This window comes from Plectropomus leopardus, chromosome 7 (genome assembly GCF_026936395.1).
Source record: "Plectropomus leopardus strain MGB_pleo_1.0 chromosome 7, ASM2693639v1, whole genome shotgun sequence".
Taxonomy (NCBI): domain Eukaryota; kingdom Metazoa; phylum Chordata; class Actinopteri; order Perciformes; family Serranidae; genus Plectropomus; species Plectropomus leopardus.
The window spans coordinates 27,507,626-27,532,608 of record NC_142182.1 but is presented as its reverse complement, the minus strand read 5'-3'; the positions used below and the strand labels follow the sequence as shown (position 1 = coordinate 27,532,608).

At 38.6% G+C, this 24,983-nt stretch overlaps 1 protein-coding gene across 3 annotated transcripts; it reads right to left on the bottom strand.

The window, feature by feature from the left end:
- Positions 1–14,858, bottom strand: mov10l1 (Mov10 like RNA helicase 1). Of its 3 annotated transcripts, none has more exons than XM_088080354.1 (27): positions 14,585–14,858; positions 14,217–14,351; positions 13,906–14,093; positions 13,403–13,562; positions 13,025–13,137; positions 12,605–12,792; positions 12,093–12,233; positions 11,286–11,585; positions 10,866–11,075; positions 10,305–10,419; positions 9,722–9,899; positions 9,544–9,614; positions 9,353–9,444; positions 9,183–9,238; positions 8,165–8,259; positions 8,015–8,087; positions 7,738–7,919; positions 6,483–6,629; positions 6,059–6,180; positions 5,870–5,969; positions 5,331–5,477; positions 4,848–5,021; positions 4,533–4,682; positions 4,224–4,331; positions 1,753–1,893; positions 1,563–1,654; positions 1–258 (listed from the first exon to the last, which is right to left on the bottom strand). In XM_088080354.1, the coding sequence occupies exons 2-27, from the start codon at positions 14,311–14,313 to the stop codon at positions 228–230; spliced, it is 3,471 nt and encodes a 1,156-aa protein (XP_087936480.1). In that variant the 5' UTR covers positions 14,314–14,351; positions 14,585–14,858; the 3' UTR covers positions 1–227. The 3 variants fall into 3 exon arrangements, with proteins under 3 accessions (XP_087936480.1, XP_042352394.2, XP_042352396.2); XM_042496460.2 differs by having other exon boundaries at positions 14,645–14,858; XM_042496462.2 differs by having other exon boundaries at positions 14,650–14,858.
- Positions 14,859–24,983: the final 10,125 nt, after the last annotated feature.

Below are 24,983 nucleotides of genomic sequence, written 5' to 3'. Positions count from 1 at the left end.
CAAGCATCATCTTTATTTCTATAACCCCATTAGAACTGCATTTGGCTTTTAAAGAGAAAGAAATGTCTCTTTTCTACCAATTCAGTTAACACTGATTCAGGCAGCTTTAGCTCACTTTGCAAACAGACAAAACACAGACGAGTCAAGGCAATGTGAAGGGAAAAAAACAAACTTAGAACAAAATTAAACAACCGGGCTGACAGAGGTACACCATCCATGATGTCCTCTTACGCAGCAGTGCTTTGCTCTTCTGCAGCTCTGTAGGAGAAAAAAGAGGTGTGTTTTCATTTCCTTTAATTCAAATAAAAACTGTGCCAGCCTAAAGCAGATTAAGTTTTACCCTTACAATTTCTACATTAACAGCCTGTATATGTAGTGACATCTGTCTTATGTATGAACACATCAAGTTGTCAACTGATTTACACATCTTACATCCTCTACCTCGTTCCTACAAAATTATGATCTGGCAGCAATTCAAAGACATGCTTTACTCTGCAAGATATAATACTACTTTCAGTGGCCACTTTATCAAGTACACATGTAAATCCTCAAAACACTCAAACACTTATGTCATAAATCAAGATACCTATAGGTATCAGACAGTTAAATGTCATGCTTTAAGACCCTTTCAAGATAGTTTTAAACTAAATGTAACAGATTTTTGGACAAATCATGTTGGGTTTTTTATTCATGCATTTCAAGGTCAGTAGTGTATATATAATCCTGTGCAGGGGCAGGTTTTGTGTAGGAATATGGTTGTTAGAGTGAGTTATATTAATTTACATTTTGCCAACAGGTAAGTGCATGTATAAAGTAAAAAGATAGTATGAGGTTCAGTGGTAGGTCAAAAGATTTGTAACATCAGAAATGTGGACTTTCCCACATCCATGTATAGATTGACTCCTCTTGCCAAAAAATAAATTAAAAGATGGAAATGAGGAATTAAATGAAGTAAGATAAAATGTCTTTGGCCATTAATACCTCACACACACTCTCTCCCCCTTTCACGCTTATACTGTCCTGTCCATTAAAGGCAATAAAAGCGGCCACCCCTCCCCCCAAAAAAATTTAAGACCATATAATGCCTTGTAAGGCTGAGTATTTGTAACATTGTATAGATCACATTTTAAGGCTTTATTAATCTGCAGGCACCATGTAAATGTGGCATTTACAAAGTTTGTAATGTTCACTTTTTGATGAAATTGTCATAAATGTGAAAAGTCAATGATATGCTTATTATTTAGGTCACAGATAAAAAGTGGTGTTGCACTGAACTACATAATATTGATAGGTGGTTCAAGTTATGTGTCCTTCCAAATGTCCCTACATGTGAAGGTCAGAATATTATAACACCTCTGTACACAAGACAGCATCCTTACTAACTGTGATCTCAATAGTTCAACATATTATTCAATTCATACCTGTGGCAGTGTCAAATAACACACACAGGCATCATAAAAGTAGACTTTATAATGGATCGGGTGTACTGATTGCATGAGATTGTACAAGTCTGCCTACTAATAATGAATAACGATTGTGTGATGGCTGATCAGTTTACATACATCGGACTGTCCCTCAGTGAGGTAGGAGGGTCACAGCCCAGATATGCCCCATTGCTGAAACAGTACTCCAGCAGAGTCCTAAAGCATGGATCCTGTGAGGACATTAAGACATTTAAGAGGCTGGCTACACACAAATATCAATTATTACACATACTGTGTAAAACCCAGGATCAAATGCTTTGTCACTCACCCTGATGAGTAGGTGGGGGTTTCCAACAATCAAGAGCAGGGCTTTGGGACGAGTGATGGCCACGTTGAAGCGTTTGGGGTTGGACAGAAAGCCGAGTGAACTCTGCAAATCATCACTCTCTACTGATTCATTAGAGCGCACCTATGTTATAAGAGAATGAAATGAACTGAGTAACGGCCAAAATAAGGAAAAAACTGTGGGACGGTTATGACTGATGTTTGTGCTCCCATGGACTGTTTTTCTTCATTTGAAATGGATGACGCCATCTGCTTTTTCAGTGAGGGAAACCCAACACGTTATTTTAAAAATGCTACAAGATAGCATTTTTTCACTTTCATTATGTCTCATATCATCATGCATTACAGTCTTACTGACAGATACATGGTATAAGTGACCAAAACAATAATTACTGCATCGCATATCAACCTACTTCTAAAAATCTGGTTGCAAGCTAAAGACAATGGTTGGTAAGGTTTAGACTAAAAAAAACACACTATGACAGAATTCAGACCTCTCACCAGCTACCCAAGACCGAGGACATTAGCTGCCCTCCTGCATATACACAAATACTATCGGTATGATAAATAAGAAACATTTTGTTTTTAGTCAGACAAAGCTGATATAGATCTCTTGAGGAAGCATTTAGAACTGAAGAAAAAATATATATACATAGGATGAATTTGTGTGTAAAAATCTTGCTCACACATCATTTGGCTACACAAAGTCAAAAGAGAGAGATTGCTGCTTTGTCTGTTTTAACATCCACAGTCACCAGATCCCAGTCACATCCGATATCTTCAGATTTGAAAAAAAAAGGCACACGGACAAATCAACATATTTGAGCATCACAAGACACTGGGAAGACAGCTAAAGCTAATGTTATGTCGTTTCACAAACTTGTGTTGAATCAGTAGCGTGCCAGCTGTGATTGAGGCAAAACGTGGATATAGATTTTTATTTTTAATATGACAGCAGCGACTAACACACTTTTGGCTGATATGTGAACAAAAAATCCTCTTCTGCCCTAAATTTATCAGGATCTCAGAAACTGCAACATCTACATCCCCAAAACATAGCAGAGGTAGGTTTAACACCTCATCCAACAAAAATTACACAAACTGACCACACTGTGGTGCTAAACGACACCATTTTAAAAAATGTTGCTTTGTAGTGCAGGGGTTACCAAGCAGACTTGACCTCAGGCCAACATTTTATGAAGCAGACACTGTAGGTATACAGATGGTCTAGATGGGTAGGCTAATGTGAAAAATAAAACCACATGTTTAATATGAGCATGTAGCCAAAAAAACAAAATGTTAAATAAGAGCTATGGCTTTGTCCCTAGTCTTGCATTAAGAAATGGACCAAGCAGCATCCAATTTATAAAAGATGCCAATTCATTTCAGCTTGACTTAGCAACACCACCTAAACAGCAAATTAAGCAATGAAGTCCACTGATAAAAGGCGGTATTTGACAAGTTGAGAGTGAGATCAGGCTGTACAGATCAAGCACCACGGTTTGTGTGTGTGTGTGTGTGTGTGTGTGTGTGTGTGTGTGTGTGTGTGTGTGTGTGTGTGTGTGTGTGTGTTTGTGTGTGTGACAGAGAGAGGTGAGGTAAAGATGGTTTAACTAACTACACCCATGTGTCTGTCACTTTGTCTCTTTGCCACTTTTTAAAGTTTGATATTTTTATAGTAAGCTCACCAAACCCACACATCACTACCACTAATAATTAGCTTAGAGTTGCATAGCACAAATTGGTCATGGGTCCAGATAGAACCGCACTGGGTCCGTGCCCCAATTGAGGTCCGCCATTTGGTGATGACAGCCCTAGGTATGTGATGCTAAGTCTTTTTTTTAAAAGTATTTTTTACAGCTTTCAAAAACTCATCCAATCTCTATTACATACTTGTATCACAAAAAATGTGCCGTTTTGCTCTACAGAATCTGCACTTAATTAAAGAAGATGCCACTTCAAGTTAAAACATGGGCATCTTATTTCGAAGAAAACACATTCTGATGTTTGTAACTTCTGTTTCCAAAACTGTAGGGATGCACAATAATATCAGTCATCTGTTTTAGCAGATATTGGTTTAAAATATCAGAATTGGTCAATATGCTGATTTCTGCCGGTATCAAACACCCATATTGACATAGTGAACATGTACAAAAAACCAACCCTAGGTTCAAGTATTTTTCTTATTTTGCACACTAAATGAATATTACATACACTTAACAGCATTGTATTTTATGCCTTCATTTGCTGGTGGGCCATCACAATAAGAGAGTGCATGATATGATGTGAATTGCTCAACAGAGGAGACTTGATCATCACTTAAAATTGGGTGGGGAAATAAAGTGGATATATCAGTATCCATCCTATGCCAAATAAATTGTTATATATCAGCATATCAAATATTGGCAAAGAACCCAATATTTTGCATCCCTAACAAAAAGTGTTTTTGCCTACCGTAGACATGATGATGGCGAGGAACTCTTGTCCTTGGAACTCCTCCACAGAGCCCACTTTGATGTCAGACAGGCCGACCTTGCCCAGCAGCACTCGAATCTTCTCACACTGGACACAAAGACAGTCCCGAGTCACAATATATGCAACGCCACTTAAGCTACCCTTGAGTTTAATATGAAATTACACTGAAATGGCTTTTTCCCCACTCTGGTAAGATAAAAAAAGAAAGGATTTCTCTCTCATGCAACTAAATTGCTTCAAAGCTTTGATATTAGACCTGACTTTAGGCATTATACGGTGCAGTCTGACCTGTTTCTTGTACGGGGCAATGATGCCAATATCAGAGGCATCCACAGGGTTGTAGAGCTTCTTGGCCAGCTGGCAGCAGTAGAGCATGACCTGTACAGCCTCCACTGGGTTGAACCATGATGGGTTGTTACCTTCCCTCATTTCTGTGCCCTAGGGAAGAACAAAATCCCCTGAATAAATGTGGGAGCTGAATATCCCAGTAACTTGAATGAACATGAAAAGCCCAACAAGAATTAGATTTTCCAGATGTACCTAAAAAACTGAAAACTCTGTGAAGATGCATGTTTCCAATCTTCAAGTCTTAAGACCACTCACCCTAACTCCATGGAAGAGGAGTGGGAAGCCTTTTTTGGGCAGGGTTGTCCACTGGCAAAGAGACTCTACTGTGGCCCTGGGAGCTTTGACACACAGTTCGTTCTTGTAGAAGAGCTTAGAGGGCAGCGTGATCAAGGCCTCGTGAGAACGGTAGTTGTAGATCAGCTTGGTCACCTGTAGTAGTAAGAAACCGGCTTAACCAGTCAAAATTTTGCAAACAGCGCATGCAAGTATTCTTCAACAAATTCCTCTGTGATGAGCCACTTGTGCTAATCAAATCAATAATGGCACCAAAATATAAAGAGAGAAAGGTAAATATGCTACACGTCACCAGGTGCCATGCAGCATTGCATCTGCATAGCATGTGGAACATTTTCATTAATGTCAGTGATACATACTTCTAAAGAACACTGTAAAAAAATAATTATGCATTTATATATGTGTGTGTGTGCGTGTGTGTGTGGATAGATTTTGTACACCAACCAGTTTTGGGTTGTATCCCCAGTCATGTCTGCAGTACAGCGGGTTGGCCATCAGCCTCTCCAATAGAGACACCCCCAGGCCAAAGGCAGCAGCCAGCTTGGACTTCACAATTGGACCCAACTGACAGGGGTCTCCAGCCAGCACTATCTAAGTAGGTGAGGTCGAAAGTCGCTTTAATCAGTAAAGATCGGGCAGGTTTTTAATGATCATAAAGGCTCACTGTTTTCTGTTTTCATAGGTTTTTTCCTTAAAAAAACACAACCATACAGACTTATGAGTCTGAAATTAATTAAGCTGTGAATGTATGGGGAATCCTGTCGCAAGTCTGAACACAGCTCAGAAAATACTTCATGCATGAAAAAAATCTTTGTACAATATGGCTCACCCATAAATAGGTAATGAATAAACAATAAAAACAAACCCAGCTGTTGCTCTTTTGGATCACACTGGAAACATAACTGGTGTAAATTAACACTTGGCTGCTGGACAGAGCCTTTAAGGTGCGAGTGTAGTCAGTACATGTGTGTGTTTGTGCGGACCTGTCCATCTCTCTCTGATATAAAACTCATGGGGATCAGGGACTCTGGTTCTGTGGCCTGGCCGGCTTCATCCAGAAACACATGGGTGAAATGACCCACTCTGAGAAAAATTAAAAATCAACAGTTAGTGAACTCAGATAGTAGGAGATGTAAGCATCTGAACTACCCCTACTATAACCCAGTCCTTACTGGATTCCTATATTATGGAACATGCCAGCGCTGGAGCAGGTGCTGACCACGATCCTGTGATAGGAGGCATGACGAATGTCTTCTCCTGCCTTCGAGTACAGTCTCAGCACTTCTGGGATGGACTAAGATTTGAAAAAAAGTGACACCAACATGGGACGTAAATTTTAGATGGTGAAGTAATGTGTTAAAGGTAAATGCAGACAAAGCACCTTATCACAACCTCATCTATTATTTATAGAGGATTACTGGCAAACGTACCACCCAACATGGTGGCGAATAGCTGTGACATCTGTAAAGACCTTACTGCACACAGGAGCATGCATATTTTCCCTTTGATCATACACACTGTAAATTATTAAACATTAAATGTAGGCAAAGAAAGTACAGTGATTTTCTTTTTTCCCCCCTTGATGCTGTTAAGTACCTCTTCCTGTCTTGAGGATGCGTTGACACGGGCCAAACTTGCAGCATGAAGGAAACCACTGTCATGTAGACGAACGCAGATGAGGTCAGCAGCACTGTTGGAAGGAGTGCATACGAGTATCCGACTACTGGGCACAAAGTGGTAAACCTGGAGGGGGAAAGAGTTCATGTAGTCACATGAGCAGACTACCAGAATGGGAGTACACTTGACAGGCGTGACACCTAATCCTGACATATTCACTACTGCAGCTAAAAGTTATTGAGAAGTTTCCCATCAATACCAGTGCTGTCAATTTGTTTAATTTCTTTTTGTTTACATTACAACTAGGCTTGGGCCATGTGATGAATTATTGATAAATATAATATTGGTTATTATATTCAGTCTCTCCTATTCTGTCGCTTTCCACATGCGTCACCATATTGTTTTAGCAAATCAATACAAACAAAAAACAACATGCTAGCATTCATCTGAGGCTGTAACTTATTATCCATGTAACGATAGCCAATGCTGATTCCACTTCGAGCGAGAAAGCAACAGCAAGGCTGCCGCATTATTGCTAAGTCACCATTCTCGTTGGAAAAACTAATGCAAATATGCCTATTCAGTGACTCTTTGGTTTTAGCCATATCATTGCATTGCAATCTTCAGCTCTTTTTTTGGATGATAATTTCTCATTTTTCTTTAAGCAACATCATCAGAAGGGGAATTTCTAAACTGCCCAACCCTAACTATAAACCATCAAACCATCAATTTGACTACTTGAACAGTATTGGCAAAAAAAGAAGCTATTTTTCAGAGGTGGAAACAGTTATTTCCAACAATAAAGTTGGTGTTGGCAGGTTCCAAGGTACTGCTCTTTCTCACATATATATTCATTGTATATTGTAGCATCATGCATATATTTTAAATTTCTAACTTAACATACTAGTTTTACACACTACATTGTATCATAAGGCACAAACTTTGTTTTTAAAAACTCAGCACATTACACATACTTGTAATTCATACTTGTAAAATTCACATACTAATGCTAATTGTTTTATTTCTCATTTCTGCTTTCTATGACTCTCTGGCATCAAAGCAACTGCAACAAGCAACAATTTCCCCCCAGGGATCAATTAAGTATTTCTGATTTTGACTGCTTCATCTAATCAAAGCTATAACTTGTTGGATAACATATAAGAATATATTATTTTATGAAACAGAGGAGCCTTGACTGTATAAACTTTTAACTCCAGTGTTTATGGGCGTGTACCTGTAGTATGGCCTCTATGAGGGTGATGGTCTTTCCGGTGCCTGGAGGTCCAAACAGTACATAAGGAATGGGCCGACACTCCCCTGCCAGGATCCTCTTCACTGCCTCTCTCTGAGGGGGGTTCAGGTCTGGGTTAAAGAAGTGCCCTTTGCTGGGAATGGGCTTGGACGGCAGTCTACTGTCTAGAAGCAAATCACACATTTGTTGTTGGTGCTCTCAATCTTATCTGATATATGCAGGCAAAGCTTGTATCATATAAAACATCTAATATGTGTACCTTTAGTCTGCGTGGCTCTTGACTTCATGTTGATGGAAATGCTTGACACGTTTCCATTTTCCATAGCTGGAGCCTGTTGTTCAGATATTATTACACTCAACCAAAACTAGATTCAAGGTCACTGATGTCTTTTGTTTTTCTTTCTCTCACCTCATGGTCCTCTGTTGTTTTGTTTTGGTCTGTCTCCTCTATCCAGGTCCCTGTCCACTGAGGGCTCTGAGCAGTCACTCTGGAGGGGAAGAGAACTGCACAACAACGCAAATTATTTAACAATTTTTTCAGGTATACTATACAGGATTATCAGTTACCGTTTGTAAATGCTCTTGCCAGCGAAGGCGAAAGTAAAAACCAATCCCAAATTAACTCTCCTCTGGTGTTATGCATTTTTTCAGCTCTGTGTCTCTTGGACTCCTGCTGCTTACAGTCTAGCACCTGGTCACTACTTTTTTTACAATGCCATAACCTCAACTAGGCGCTGTAGGGGTACATGCCCAAAAGCATCCCAAACATTGAAAATATGAAAATACAGGCAGAGGGCAGAGTCTCTGCAATGCCACACACTTTATAGAAGCTCATAAGTGATGACTGAGAAGGATTACTAATGCATGAGTATATACATTATTTTCTAGGAAAATCCTGTAAAGTGGGTCTTTAAAATTAACCATTGTGACGGCTTATGTGAAACTCTGCAGTACAAATGAAAACTAGAAGTTTACAGATGATGTGAGTGGTACAAACAGCACCCTCTGGAGTCAACTTTGTGGCAGTTTCAATATGTGATTTCCCACTACAGAGGTTTTTTTTAAATAGCATATCGCTTTACTGTTGATAAAAGACCACAAGACGGTGAAGAACGTTAACATCCTTTTATAAAAAATGTATAATGTGTGTAATCATGTGAGAAAGGCCTTTTGATGAGACAGTGGCTCGGGACTTCACTTTTCATTAGCTATTTATTTACAGAACCTTTTTCATCCTTACGGTTGTCAGTACAATATTTTGCTTGTGAAAAAAAGCACAGATTGTACCCTCCAAAGAGCCCTGTAAATTGCACGTCATTGTATCTACAGTGTATGTGTTGACCTGTGAATCTGTCTTCTTCATGTCTAAAATGCCATAGGTGTACGGTGTAAAGACATAAAGGTATTTGAATAAAACCATAACTTACTCTCCCCAAACTGTTTTGTCTGGTCAAGTGCATTGTGACAGCGCCTCATGGTCAATCTGGTAAAGCAAATGGTCAAAACCCTCATATTATTACTATGATGCACTATTTCAAGGGGTAATATGAGTGGATTGGGTTTATGAAATTAAAAAAAATACATATTATTTTCCAACCTGTTGTAAGAGAACTCAACATCAAGTGGCTCTCCGAGGTAGCTGCGCTGAAAATCTGAGTTCACTCTCAAACTCACATTCTCATTGTTGATCTGTAAGTCAAAAAAGAGCATTAGATTAAATATAAAGAATGTTTCCATTTATTTATGTGGAACATGAAAAAGGCTATATTCTTTAAAATATCTCCGTACCTCTGTAATATAACTGATGTACTCCATTACCACGCCATTACTCTGTGGTTTCTTTAAAACCACTCTGTCACCTGCAATAAAAACTTGTTAAAACCCTTGTGTTGACTAAAAAAACTCCCAACATAACCCTTTGCAATAATTAAACTAGGATGAAGAAAGACACCAAAGGCCTCCTCACCTATACAGAGACTTGGTCGGCCTTCTGCCGACCCAGCGACCTCTAGGTGCAGGTAGACCGCTCCTTTTCTGAGAAGGGCCCCGTTGATTGTGAATTCTCTTATTTCCTTCTCAGCATGCAGCTCCTCCAGCCAAAGGAGGACTGAGAAACGCGAGCGCATGTTGGATGGTGACAGTGTCTGAGAAAACAGACACAGCAGCAAAGGAAAATGTCATATTTTAGTTGATACCTGAAGGCAAATGATACTTTTTCTCTCTCCCTTACTAAAAGAAGCAAGACTGAGAAAAGCAGGCACTGGAGCCAGTTTTGTGGCAATCCGTGTCCCCTAAATAAAGGGTGTTTTTTAAAAAATATATATCATACATGCTTGGGAAATTTAAAGGCCCAAAGGTTTACACCTTTGTTAGGATGCTGATTCAGAAGGCATAAGGCAAATACATATTGGTCATCTCCATTTTCTAAAGTACTTTAATACACAATTAATCAACACATTTATTTTGCAGGTAACCATAATCCAAATCTTTATCTGCAACATTTACTTTCGTCTATATGAGCAGCTAAACTTCATAATGGGCGTGCTCACCTCTCCCAGACAGGGCTGTACTACCAACACGTCGCTCCGTGCCTCCACACAGTCTCGGAGAGCCTGAGGCAACGGGTAGTTAGGTAGGTAGTTTGGCATCCGCCGCTTGGTGAGCCTACAGGTGGAAAACTCATTCTCAAACAAGAGCCAGTATAAGTAATTCATTTTGTATAAAATACCTTCCTTTAGGGATGGCAGAACAAAATTTCACACACAAGTCAACCAAACTATGACATTAAAAATCCTCGGTCATAGCAGCAACAGGGATGATACTTAGTTTTGTGTATTAGCCATTTCTCCATTTTTTTAATCCATCTAAAAAAAATGGATAATGACTTCTGGAGATAATGAAGACTGCAAAGACAAACTGAAGCTCCCTGCATGCAAAACAGTGATACATTAATAAAGACCTATTCATTATTGTCATCATATATACTTACATATTAGTGTCACTGGGTGCACATAATAAGTGGCAAATAGAGTAGCTGGAAAATTGGCAGGCAAGTAATTTCAAGCTTGCTGCTCCTCCTGAGGCAGCAATGGTATCAGTTATTTTGATACCTTGGTTTGTCTTTTGGAGCAGAGACAGTGATCACATGAGCAGGCATTGCTGAGTCCAGGTGACCATCTTTTGGGCCTTCTTTGGTATTGTAGGGCGCAGAGGGCTGCAGCAGGCTCTCCTCCTGACTACCCACTGTGACCTCCAGGCGCCTCCCGATGGTGAACAAGGAGAAGTGCAGCAACAGTAGCTCAGCACAGCTTCCAAGGCTCCTGAGCAGTTCAGTTGTAGGACAACATTTTAACCAGAGCTCCACAAATACACTTGACAACTCAACAGAGCTTTTTTTATGATAAGACAGCATGACCAGAAATACAGTAGGTAAAGTCAAAAACCTTCTATTTTATATTAATCCATTTCTTTTATCTCTGCTTCTGTTATCCAATTCTGTTGTAACTACAAGAGTTTAAAAAATAACTTACTTTGCTTGACAGGCCACTACAACAGACAACCGCTCTCCTGGTTGAATATCCACATCTGTCTCCTCTCTCCTTACAGCAGGGGATTGGGTTGTTTCCTTCAGCACCTTACCATTTTCTTTCAATTCCTCATTTGCATTACTGACTTGTTTTTCTGAGGACTCAGAGCAGTTTTCTTGCGAGGGCTGTCGTTTCCGTGTCAGTGGTGCGGGGCCTTTGACAGTAACCAGGGTAAATTGTTCCTCTGAGTCCCAGCCAGCAAAGTCACAGCACTTCAGCCTGTGGGTCTCTGAGCCTTTGTTCCTGTGAGACAGACCCAGATTAAGAACAGACAATACAGTGTACTGTGCTACAGGTGCTATCATATATAAAAGTGATTTGCTCTGTAACATGTTTGCCATAGTCACTTCATTTGAGAGATTTAAACTAAAGACCCACGTTTGAGGTTTTTTTTTATTTTAAGATGACTTTTGAGTAATTATGCCTGTGTGCGTGTGTATAGCCAAATATAGACAGGAAAAGGACTCAGTCGATATGGGGTGCTCATAGCTGAGTCCAAGTGTACATTTGTGGGAAATTTGAAGCAATTCCCTTAAAGCGTTCCTGAGATATTAAATTCACGATAATGGGACATACTGAAAACATAATGCCTCAGACCAATGCTGTCGTCAGCGAGGAGGCATAAAAAATAAAAAATGTTCTTGGATAATGATAAGAACTATACTTATAGTTTACAGAGGTTTGTAACTTTGTGTTATAATTCAGTTTTACTCTGAATATAAATATTTTCTTGCTTCTTTGGTCACTCACTGTATCCAGAGTACCAACTCCTGTTTGTCCCCAATCATCAGATCCCCGAACTGGCCATAGTCTGTGACATCCAGCCCCCCTTTGTTTTCCAAAATGCTCTCGAGTTCAACCTCTGGGAGACGTGTGGCAGAGGTATTCCCACTGCAACAACAACAACAAAAACCTTCAACATACTGATCTCTATCACCCACAACAGCATTTTAATGTATAAGAAAACTATTATTATAATTCAGATTATAAAGAAACAGGGCTGAAATTATTTGTTGATTCAGTCATTTATTGAGCTAAAATAGTGAAAAAATGTGACAAACATCACCGTCAAGGTTCACAAGTGGGAGGATTTGCTGATAAGTTGTCACATATCATAGTAATCTGAATACCTCTGAGTTACTGACCTTTGGTCAGACTAAAGAAGCGTTTGAAGAAATCACCTTTAGCTCTGCAAAGATGTGATTCACTATTTTTTGACATTAGAAAATCCTCCTTAGTTGCAGCAGATTTAAGTCCAATACCTCTGAAGGCAGGGTGCCATGCACAGGGCCCTCCAGTAGTAGAAGGACTGACTGCTCTCCACCATTACCAGGTTGACGAGGTGTCCTGGTAAAGGCTGGTAATGGGCAGGGAGCAGCAGAGAGTCCAAGCTGAAGAACACACTATCATCCGCTACTCCATTTTTATCATACACGCTGGTCACTTGCACCTGGAGATAATGGATCATTCAGAGAGGGCAAAGAAATAAAAGAAATCACTAGATTTATAACTAAAAAATGTTTTAATATTACTCAGTCGGAATAGACAGAGATAAATGAGCTTTTAAGCATGAATACTTTATCAGAATTACGTGCAATGCGTTATACAAATGCATTTTTAGTAGTAAAAAAGGACTAAATTGTAGAGTGAGTATAGCAAAAAATGTTCAGTGATGCAATTACCCGGTCTAGGCGGCAGTATCGTAAGGGGGCCACAGAACAAGCCTGGGTGGTCCACTGGGTAGGATTGATAAAATATTTTGCTTGGACCCAGTCTCCTTTCATTGGCTCATAACCTGACAAAAAGGAGAGAAAATACACAGTGTGCCAACAGGCAGAAACGTTAACATCAGTCCTTAGCCAAGGGCTCATAAATTTTGGTGTGGCTGTGAGTGTGTCTAATCTACTCTCGGTCTAAGAGCTAACCAAACATCAACTGTAAAAATATAGCTGTAAAATCTGTCAAAAAGACAGTTCTGGGACTGAAAGACCACTGTACAAGGCATCGTGGAGTCGAGAGGCTCACAATTTTAGCGTGTAAAGTACATTGAGTATCGGTACCTTCCCATAGACTGCTGCGTGGGAAATATGTAGTCTGGTTTATGTAGCCGCCATCTCCATCAAATGATGTGACTGTGCCGATGAGAGGCCGCAGCTGCATAGCGTCAGCTTCTAGGGAGCTTGCTCCTCCATCTTCCCAAGCATCTGCACTCTTCTCCACCTAAGTGACAGGATTAAATGGTGCATGTCTGACAAATGTTCATCATGATGGCCCTATTTTCCTAACTGATTCACTGTACGCAGAGGGAACAATAAACAAGTATAGGTTAAATTAACACATGGGCCTGAGTCCCCTTTCAGTGTACAATAACTCAAAGTGGAATAACAAAACAGCAAAAGAGATGCATCAACGTTTGGATTCTGATATTTGATAAGGACGGAGCATATATGTGAAATACTGTATGTCCTATATCACCATTCTCCCCAAAAAACAACAGACACAAGCAAACATAAACTGAATCCTCTTTGTCAATATATGCTGTGGCCAAGCACATGATTCTCACCCTGAGAGCTTTCCATCCTCCCTGGGCACCATCTCGTACAGCTATGCAGTTCACCACGTCCCCTTCTTTCAGTGGCATCCCGCCCAACACCTCTCCACTAGTGAAGTAGACTGTATCGTCTATCATGCCATAGTCAAGGCACAGCTGGGTCACCACACTGCCCCGCAGGTGGCGAATATCCTCCGTTCCTTACAAGTAAAAGAAATGTGAATCAAAGACGACATGGCATCATGTCTGTTGCTCTGCTGCTATGGTAGTTTGGAAATAAGTTCGGCTTATCTGGATATACTTGGTGGGGTTGTTGTATTTACCTACTGTACCGGAGAGCATGTCATCTCCATCCACCTCTTGAGTCCTCCACAATGGAGAAACCACCTTGGACAGCATACACCTCACAGCAGTTAGCATGTTTGTCAAATGGTAGCGGAAGTAGCTCGTTATCCACACTAAGAAAACAGAACAGGATAGGGTTTTAAACATAGCAAACATTTGTCACCTGACGTTATGTAGATGCATTGGCCATTGGTATTAATTTACTCTAAAGGCTAACACATCCATACACCAAAGACAACTCATTAACACAGCTAATGAAAAAAAAACTTAACTTCTGTCACCCCCAAATAACCGAGTTAACTAGCATAGCAAGTGCTAGCCTGTAAATCATATCAATGTTTCATACCTTAAAAATGCTAGCGTCGTTTTACATGTTCACGGCTAATGCTAGGTAGCTAAAACTTACCTTACCTATAGCGTGACAGGAGATGTGTAGAGGGAAGCAACTGAGAACATTATTTAGCGAACAAGGTTAGGTTAGATTTGAGTCACTGTTCTCAGCAAAAAAATAAGCTTAACTACAGTTAAAGTCCTCGTGTTAGGGCGGACACCTTAGCTGTTTGAGTCTGAATGCAAAGCACTTCACAAGTATGCGTACGTGAAAAGTGAAACCCGCCCGCCTCTCCTCTGATTGGCTAGTACGCGCAGTTCCTCCCATAAGCGGATTGGTTAAATTCAGAGGCCTTAACAGTCAGTCATACTAGTGTACTGGAATAAACAATATCTTATAGAGCTCTGAGTCATACCAGTTAAAAACTTAAAATACAAAGGTGACATGACGCATAGAAAGTAAATTAATGAAAAGAAAAGAAAAGAAATGGGTGACAGACTTTTCCAAATAGTAACAGATGACAGTGCTCAGATAAATAATTCTGAGTAAATATTAGTTAGAAATGCATTTTTTATTTGTTACAAATTTAAGAGACCCAAAATAAAATTGTGTTTCAGTTAAAAATAACTTAAATAAAGAGAGTGGAGTTGGAGCATTTGGCTTTATGAATATGACATTTTTCCAATGAAATAAAGAAGTTAATAATAGTACAGATTTTTTCCCCTTACATTCAAAGGAAGTAATGGCATTTCTTTCTTCATAAGTGTATAACTGTGTGATGTTGTACATAGTATATTATTCTCTAGGTATTTCCAGAATGCAGCACAATATGAACAACCATAAAAAAGGTGAGTTAAGCTTTCTTGCTCAGTCATACAAAAAGTGCAGTTGTCATCAACAAAAATTAATTTTGAGAGATACAGGTTTGTTGGATATATTTTATGCAATATTTTTCAGTCAAAGGTTATGACAGGGGAAGGTGTTATGAGAAATTTGGTGAAACATGGTCAAAAGGTAATCAAACGTAATGGTTTAAGTTACATTACTTTGATGAAGTAGCCTAATTAAACTAGTTATGTAACTTTTTGCATTTTTTACAGGGCAATTAGTCATCTGTAACCCATTACATCTCAAAAATAACCTTCCCAACACTGTGTAATAATCATAATTTGTTTGCTATACTTTCCACAGTTGTTTGTTTTTGCTAATGCAGTTTAAAATCTCATTCTGTGAGACTAAATAAATACAGATCTCCAAGTTGTTTTAACAGATGGCTTACACCATATGTTGTGGATTAATATTTATACAGAGTATCCACTGTGAACCCTCTAGCTTTTGCAAAATTAACTGGATGCAACTCACCAGGAAAGTAATCAGAACCTACATTTATCCAGCTTTCATAGACACATTTAAGCATTAAAACACTATTTGTTTACTCGCAACTGTCTAATTCACCTCTCTTCTTTTGCAAATGTACTATTTTTTGGCACTTTGGCATTTTTTGGCAACTCATGGAAAAACTTTTATTGGGAGATTTTACACCTGCAAGGAAAATATCTTTTGTACTATTTTTCAGCAACACTCTGCTGTACTTTAGTGCCGTCACATGACACCTGCAATCTGCCAGTGTGTCTTCAGTCAATTCAATGAATTTATGACCAACTATGCAGATCAGTCATCAATCTGCTCATCTGATGGTGTGAAATATTCCCCTATCATTATCCACCTCTCCTTTTATACACACTGTCAAAGTAAACGGCACAAAACTCTTAATGCCACTCAGTATTATTTTAGCGTAAGATCAATCCTTGACTCAGCTAGACAGACCTTTTGAATATATTGTTGCTGCCAAGTTAGATCTTTACAGCCTTCACTCCTTTATGTCTTAGTATTAGAACCATATTTCACTTAAGATTCTTACTGTGTGCCCACCAAGGTTGCCAAATATGCAGGTTTTTTTTAATAATGCAAGTGGCCCAAGGGATTGTAACTATCCATGGATAAATCATTTTAGTGTCTTAATTCAAGACATTGAAAATTTATGCCAGGCAGCCCTGCCAAGTTGTAACATACACTATATCACAGACAATAAACTTTAGATATTTTTTTCCTGACATGTTAAGAGCTGTTATAACATATGTCTTCTGAAACGTATTTAGATACATAAAAGGGATGTTGACATTCACTGTAAAAGTGTCTCGATGTTAAGTTTCACAGCCTAAACTAAACACAATAATATGCAAGCATACAGTGTAAGTATAGACTCTATCATTTCCTCTGTGGCGTCTGTTAGTGTCAGGTAAGACATACTACATGCTAAAGGACCCAAGCCGTTGACTACATGTCAAATACTTTATATTACTACCAACCCTCTCCAAAATTGTACCACATATTTTTAAGATGCTTGAATTAGCTTTTACTGCCTACTATAGTTCTGTAGCCAGGATTTTAAAAATACTGAGGACTTGAAGCCAAATTGGCCCAACACGGATTCAAAAATGTTTGACTAGACACCAAAAAAATCTCTAAAAAAGTTTTAAGAGAGGGATGCAGGGGTCATGTCAGAGGACTTCTATTTTTCTTTTCTTATTTTTTTGGGTGGGGGGAGGTCCTTTATTTGATTAATTAAAATAAAAAAAAATAAAAAAAATAAAATAAAAATTAAAATGCACCAGAATGCAGGAAATGAAATGCTTTTAATTTCTTGGCAGAGGACAAACCCACATGTAGATTACTACATCTCACATACTTTATATTACTGCCAACCCTCCCCAAAATTTAACCACGTATTTTTAAGATGTCTGAATTAACTTTTACTGCCTACTGTTGTGCTGTAACCAGGATTTTAAAAATACTGATGACTTGAAGCCAAATTGGCCCACCATTGATTAAAAAATTATGACTAGACACTAAAAAATGTTTTTTTTAAAAAAAAACAAAACATAAAATTCTATCTTAACCTTACAGTTTTTCAGGAAATTTGATACCTTTTAGTTTTTAAAAATATGGATGAATTTCTGAATGAGCCTGCTGGGCACTGGTACAAAGTGTAAGGGGTCCCTCTGATCTTCATCTGTAAAATGTCACTCAAAGAGACTCCAAATGACCACAAAGACACATAGAACGATTACAAAGAGATGCAAAAAAAGCTGCACAGTGACCCACAAAGACTGTCAAACAGGGTTAAACAAGCATAAAGCAACACAAAATGACTACAGAAAGATGTAAACAACTACAAAGAGACTCAAATTGACTACAAAGAGACACAAAACAGCAACAAAAAAAAGCTTAACAACTATTAAGTCTGTGTGTCTTGCTGATATATCAGAGAGGTGGTGGGGCCTTGTGCATGTCTCAGCCCAGGGGCTTATTGCCTCATAGTCTGCCAATGTTTAGAAAGGTCATTGTACAGTAACTAGCTCACATTTCTAATATCTTTGAACTTCCACATGGTTCCACACTGTCTCCCTTTTAATGGCCTGGGCTAAGTATAAGAACTGAGTTCATTCGAAGTGTTGATAGATTCACAGCGATACCAAGTCATCACAACAGTGCCAGCCAGTCTCTGAAAATCAATACCAATTCCTTCTTTGCACTGTGTCAAACTGTGCGTAAATAAATAACCCAGATATATTGTATTGTAGATTTACATTCACAGTTCTTTATTTCAAATTCACATTCAAACATGGATAATAGATTTAATATATACATTATTTTTCAATTTCTACATTAATGTTAATAATATAAAAGACAATAAACCTTTTGTATGGACATTATGATATGTGTACTTGCAGTAATACACCGTGACCCCGCCCTGGATACGTGGATGAAATGTAGAGTTGCAGTAATGTGAATAATATTCTAACTAAGACCTCACTTGAATTCCCATCTGGAATTCAATGAGAGTAGCAAAGGACTTTTTTTTGACAAAATTAAATATATTTACATTCAGAAAAGGCACAAATCGGAGCATAAAAATCCACCAGAATGCAGGAAATGAAATGCTTATAATTTTCTTGTGAAGGACCCCCAAACCTATATGTATCATATGTGTCCTCCCAATATTAAAACATAGAATATACCCTTTTATTGCACTATATGGTCAGTTAAGGAGCTCTCCTGAAGCTTTTGATTGTATTACACAGTCTTACTCAGCAGATAAGGTATGCTATGGAGTTTTTTCCGAGCACTTCAATAAATTCTCATTCATGTTGGCTTAAAAATTAAGATTGTAGGTTTACTCTTGACCTTGGAAACAGCAGTTGATGTAGCAGTCTCACCACCACAAGGTCCATATGGTTGGTGTTCTTGAGCTTTTGATCATATCACACGATCTACTACAGTTATTTAACTTGTATGTCCACCAATCAGCCAAAACATGGAAAGCAATGACAGATGAAATGGAAAACACAGAAGGTCTGTGTGTGCAGTGTGTTGCTGGGAAACCTTGGGTCATGGCAATCATGTGGAAGCCACTCGACACACACCACCTACCAAAACACTGTAATAGACCAAGTACACCCCCGGCAACCTCATGGCGATGGAATACCCTGATGGACTTGGCTGATACCAGCAAAACATTTTTATTGTTGCAAGATGATCAATGTTAGTCACTTTACCTGTCAGTGGTTTTTATGTTGTGGCTGATGGGTGTATATTACAGTTATAACTGCCCTGTCTGTCGAGCAACAACAACCTTGACAAAAGTAAAACTGGGTACAATGTTCACTGTGATTTATCATCTGTCTTGTGCAGCAGTCAAGTGAGGGCTATGTATGATTTGTACTTAATGGACTTGCAAAAGGTAGTAAAACATGCAAAAACACTGATACAGTCTATGGCAGAGCGGTTATGTTGATTTACAGCCGTTCCCAAATAGCATTTTTACGTAGGTGGTTTAAAACTGCGTGCCTTCAGGAGACTCGGGGAAGTGATAACACATTAACATTGCAGGTTTAGATATGAACCATTTAAAGAGGTACAGCCTAAAATCACACAGTGGATTCATGAGCACTTGGTGCACTCATACTTTTATGTTTATCTTTTTGAGTGCTGAGTGAGAGCAGTTTATACAGTGAATCAACAAGATGTTGGGGGTGGGGGTTGATTTTGTCATATATTTTGGGACTTTGTTAATGTTTCCATATTGTGTGACTTTGTCATGACTCTTTTGGTTGTGTACTGTCTTGTTTTGGGTGGCAGAAGCTCAATCCATAGGAACTTGATACAGGTGGTTGTAGTCCAGCTCATAGTAGGTTAAAGAGTGGTAGCTTCAGAGGTACCATCACCTCTGGGGCACTGTTGAGGTGTTTTTGTGCAAGATGTTGAACTTCTAACTGCAGACCCATCACTCTACATCCCTCCAGAGCAGTGGTTCTCAACCAGGGGTCCTTGAGGAAGTTCCAGGCATTCCCAGAGAAACTGGTAATAGTTTATTTTTAATTTTTAATTCCCTATGGAGGTTAGCCCAGTTGAGTATGAGGCATACAAGGAACAATTCTGATCACAGGTTTCATTTCCTCCATGGTGATCACAACTGCAGAGGTGGACCTGGAAGGTTATGGCCTCTGGGACTCCAGCCCTGAATGTTTTCTAAAAAGCCACAACACTTTTGAGCTTTTAAAAATACCTCCAACTTTGTTGTTTATTCAGATAGTAATGTAAACTCATGTTGTTTATCCTGCTATGCTATTCACTAAGTACATCTAATGTAATTAGCCTGAGTAAATATTATTATGCCGAGCTAACATTCAATTTAGGCAATGAAAGACCACATTTACGCTTGTTGATTTGCAATTACAGCAACCAAGATTATTAGATTCAATAATAGATTCAAATGAAGCCGATTTGTTATCTTAACATACATTCTGTGACTTTACTCCAGCACAGTGTGATCAAAACTAAGTTTCAAGATTAGTAATGTGGTTTACGCAAACTTATTTCCCTATCTATGATATGTAAATAAAAAAACAGTAGCCTAAACATCAGACAAATCTGGCCTCTTCTAAGGTGGCTGAACTCAAAATTAGTCATTATCAATATTTGTTATGTAATGGTTTCAGAATAATAAAACTGGAGCAAAAATAGATACCAAACAGGATGTACGCTCTGTAATTATAATTTTTTCCCAGTAGTCTATAGTAAGCAGTCTATCATCTCTAATGGCTTGAATAATAGGGCACATAGATGCTAGAAACTGGAAAATATCTCTCATGGGGAGCATATTGTCAGACACCCAGATGTTTACATCTGACTCCGCCCCTGCTCAACTGTAGTTGACAACTGAAGAATTCTGGTCTTAATTATATTTAACAAAATCTTCTTAGACTGAAGTCCCTAAAGCAAAATGTCATCAAATGGGGGTCATGACCTAATGCATATAAATTTAGGGGTCCTTGACTTGAAAAATGTTGAGAACCACTGTTAGAAAAGAGTGTATGTTTGTGTGTGTGTGTGTGTGTGTGTGTGTGTGTGTGTGTGTGTGTGTGTGTGTGTTGGTGATGACAAAGAACAACAGAGAGAGAAAAACATTTTTTTAAACTTCTTGACATTGATGTGACCCTACTACTATCACAAGAGGGCAGTATTGGTACTCTGTACACCAAAACACCTCCAGTCTTTGTTACACAGTGCAAATGAGGCCGGGGGAGGAATCAGATCAGATAACTAATCTCAGAGTCTGTGTTGCTAAAACTGGACACTCTACTTAGTCTGTTTAATGACAACAAACAGCACAAATGCTCAGAAATGATGCCAGCTATTCTGAGGAGCATAGGGAAAAACAGATTCCCTCCTTAATCAGAAAGTGTTAGACATTATTGGCAAAGACTCCACCTATGTATTTAGCAGCTTAAATACTCAGGCCTTTGAGTAATTACTAATACAGTCTGTCTGTTGGACAGCTTTTGATAACAGCAGGTTATCTTCTCAAGGTGCCTAGAGTTTGCTTTCTGCCCATATTGCAAAGCATTAGCCAATATATCATAATGATAACATAAAATGTTTACAGAGATATTTGAAATTATTCTAAACTAAGAAAATATACTAAAAACTAAATAGTGTCTATGACATCTATCCAAGGTGTTTTGAGTTGCTAAAAGATGTTATGTTATATCATGAGAGAAATATTTACCTATTTCATTCAACTACAGTCTATTCTTATTCAATTCTGAAGTGGAATATTTTATTTGGTTAACAAGTTTTTAAACACATTTTGTTTGCTCAGGTCAAAATGTGTGTTTACAGTGGTCTAGTAGTGCAGCCCACATGAATAAATGGAATTAATTAGATAATCCCTTCTGAGAATTGTCTTAGTTCTCTTTCAGTATGGAAACCAGGTGCAAACAGGGATTTATTTGGCATGATGAATGTATATAAAACACAGGGGAAGAGTAGGAACATTGCACTGGCAAACAGAGCAAATATTTTGTGGTGTCTGTTTTTCATTATATTGGAATTAATGCACAGCAGTGTACTGTAATATTACATACCTAAAATGTTTTTTTTATAAGGTATACATTTCACATATTATAACTTTGTTTCATAGTGACTGATTTTTCCTTGGTTAAATTTAACAAAACTACAGGATACTGATTATCCAGTTATTGGTTTCCTGAAAACTGTTAAAGCCTTTAATTTAAAATGGAGCAGTCAGAGAGCACATATCTTGACCAGAGTTGCACAACCTTTCTATTGTTATGACAATAAAAGTGTTAACATCTTTTTTTAATCTGCATCTTCAACCATATCTGACCTGAAAGAAACACAGACAGATAATAATATGATTTTTTTTTGTGTGTGTGTTTTTTGAAAAAATCATTTGAAGCTGTGCTGTTTCCTGTGAAAGCAAAAGCATCCAAAAATGCCACGTCTTGCAGTGTTAAAATCATAGACTGTATAAAAATTATGGATGTAGCCACTATGATGTCACTCATTGGTTTTTGGACTCCTGTTTTGAACCTTGACTTTAGCATTTTAGCTGTCACCATCTTGTTTGTAAGAGCCAGAGGTGACCATATTTGGACGAGAGGGTGGCGTGATGGAGGAGTGACGGGTGGATCTGACTCAGAGACAGTGGTGACACCTCACAGTCTGCCTGTCAGTTGCAGCGGCTCAGCCTGAAATATGCATCATTTTAAGCCTTGATAAAATGTTTATGGTGGGAAACATAACAAGTGGCAAGGCAGTAAATATATATGGGGGGGCGGGGGGATATGCCCAACACACCCACCCACAACATACTGACAAAAAATCATTAAACTAAATCATACAAAAACAAACCAACCAACTAAACCAAAACCAACAATGCAGGGTGGGTGTCTGCTGGAGGAAGGGAGGGGAGTCAACTCCTAGGCCAGCTTTATTAGCTGGGAATGCCCAGGTGAGCATAGTCAAGCTAGCGACCCTCCCATGTGGACAAGCTGCCTGATGAGGCTGTCTGTGTCAGTCTCTGAGACAGAGGGAGGGCTGTAACAGTTAAAATGACCAAATGTGCCATGCTACAACATGCAACCACATACCACCATTTTAAATAAATATAACCATAAACATTTGCCAATACTATAACCACCAATTCCAGTATTGCTAGTGTACTGTATTTCTGCGTGAGTTATGTCCAAGTAGTGTTGCCGTACCCTAGCAAAAGCAATGGCTTGACTGCTGTGGGTAAAGCACTGTACTGTCACTTTATTCATATGTGCAAATGTATTCAAAAGTGGAAAAACTAGAATTTAAAGAAAGTGTTATTAGGATCTGTTAATGCTCCCAGGTGCTGTTGATGACAAACTTCTTACTGTAATACCATACTATGAATAACTCTTGAATCAGGATATGCATGAAAAGGTAATTATAATGTCAATATGTAATTTTGCACTTTAACTTTAGTTGTAGAAATAATTTACCACCAAGCCACAGACACCCCCAGTAGACTTGTTTTCACATAACTCTATGGCTATGGTCTTGATAGTAGGTAAAAAGTAGTGTGTAACTGTGATTAGTAGCTTGAAGATCTGTGAGTGGTATTACATTTATGAAAAATTCATAATGAGACTCACAGTGGAGATCAGAAAGTGAAGTTTAACTCCGATAATTATTATAAATGTCATTATTTGATCTTTATTTACATATAAAATGTATTAGATTTGTTTTCATCCATATTGATTTGTTTTTGCAAGAACATTACACTTAAAAAATATTTTCAATTCATAAGCAGGAACCATGTTTACATAGTATGTTGCAGGGACACATGTAGTTGCAACATATTTTTTCAAGAAGACATGTGAAGCAGCAGAAGTTTAACACTCCCTCTGCAGATTTTAGAGTTCCCTCCCAGTTGTGTGCAGCCAGCAAGGTATGTTTATTTATCTGTGTTATGTTTTGCTGTGTATATTTGTGGTCAAGCTGAACTAAAGTGTATGTGTGATGCAAGTGTGTGTTTATTTTGTACATTGTCGTTGAGGGTGATGTTGACTGAGGCGCAGCTAAGATAAATACATCCATCAGTAACAAAGAATTACGGTGTTGTGAGTTTGCAGGAGGGAGTGACAGTGAAGGGGAGGACCCAGTTAGCAGGGAACGTTCCCATAACATTGGCTAATGTTACCTACAAGTTGCAATAATGTTTTAAAGAAAACATTGTAATCTAATGTTCAAGGAACATTTTGAGGATGTTTATCATTTCAAATAATGTTCATGTGAGGTTAAATGCTGACTCAGACGTAACATTATTCTGAGCATGTTTTGGTGATGTGGAGAGGTGACAGATTACAGAATGTTCTTTTGTAAAACTTTTCCACAATGCTACCTGAGAACAAAGGAGGAACATTTTAAAAGCAACATTCAGAACATGTTGTTGAGGACTGCAATTACAGACCATTTTTTAAATGAAAATGTAATGTAATGTAATATACTTTTTTTAAAACATATTTTGGTGTTAATAGAGAATGTTACCCCAACTTTAGGAAGAACATTCTGGTAACTAAAAGAAAACTTTCTGCTGAAAACAATACTAAAACACTGCATTAAGAACCAAAAATTGCTAGCTGGGACGCTCCCTCTGAAGATTTAATAGTTTAAAAGTAATAATGCCTTGCCTGTTAAGTGTTACTTTTTGCTGTGTGCAGCCAGCCAGGTATGTTCATTTATGTTATGTTTGTGTAATGTTTTGTTGTGTATATCTGTGGTCACGCTGAACTACAGTGTGATGCAAGTGTGTGTGTGTATACTGTCGGTGATGCTGACAGAGGTGCAGCTGAGATGAATAAATCCATCAGTAAAGAAGAACCAAGGTGTCGTCTTTTTCCTGGAGACAGTGAAGGACAGAGTGGGGGGGGTGGGGGGTGGGGGGGTCCCCTTCTGTGTACATGATGCCTTGCTACGCCCCTGCTCAGCGCCAGTCACATCAGAGATGCGAGAG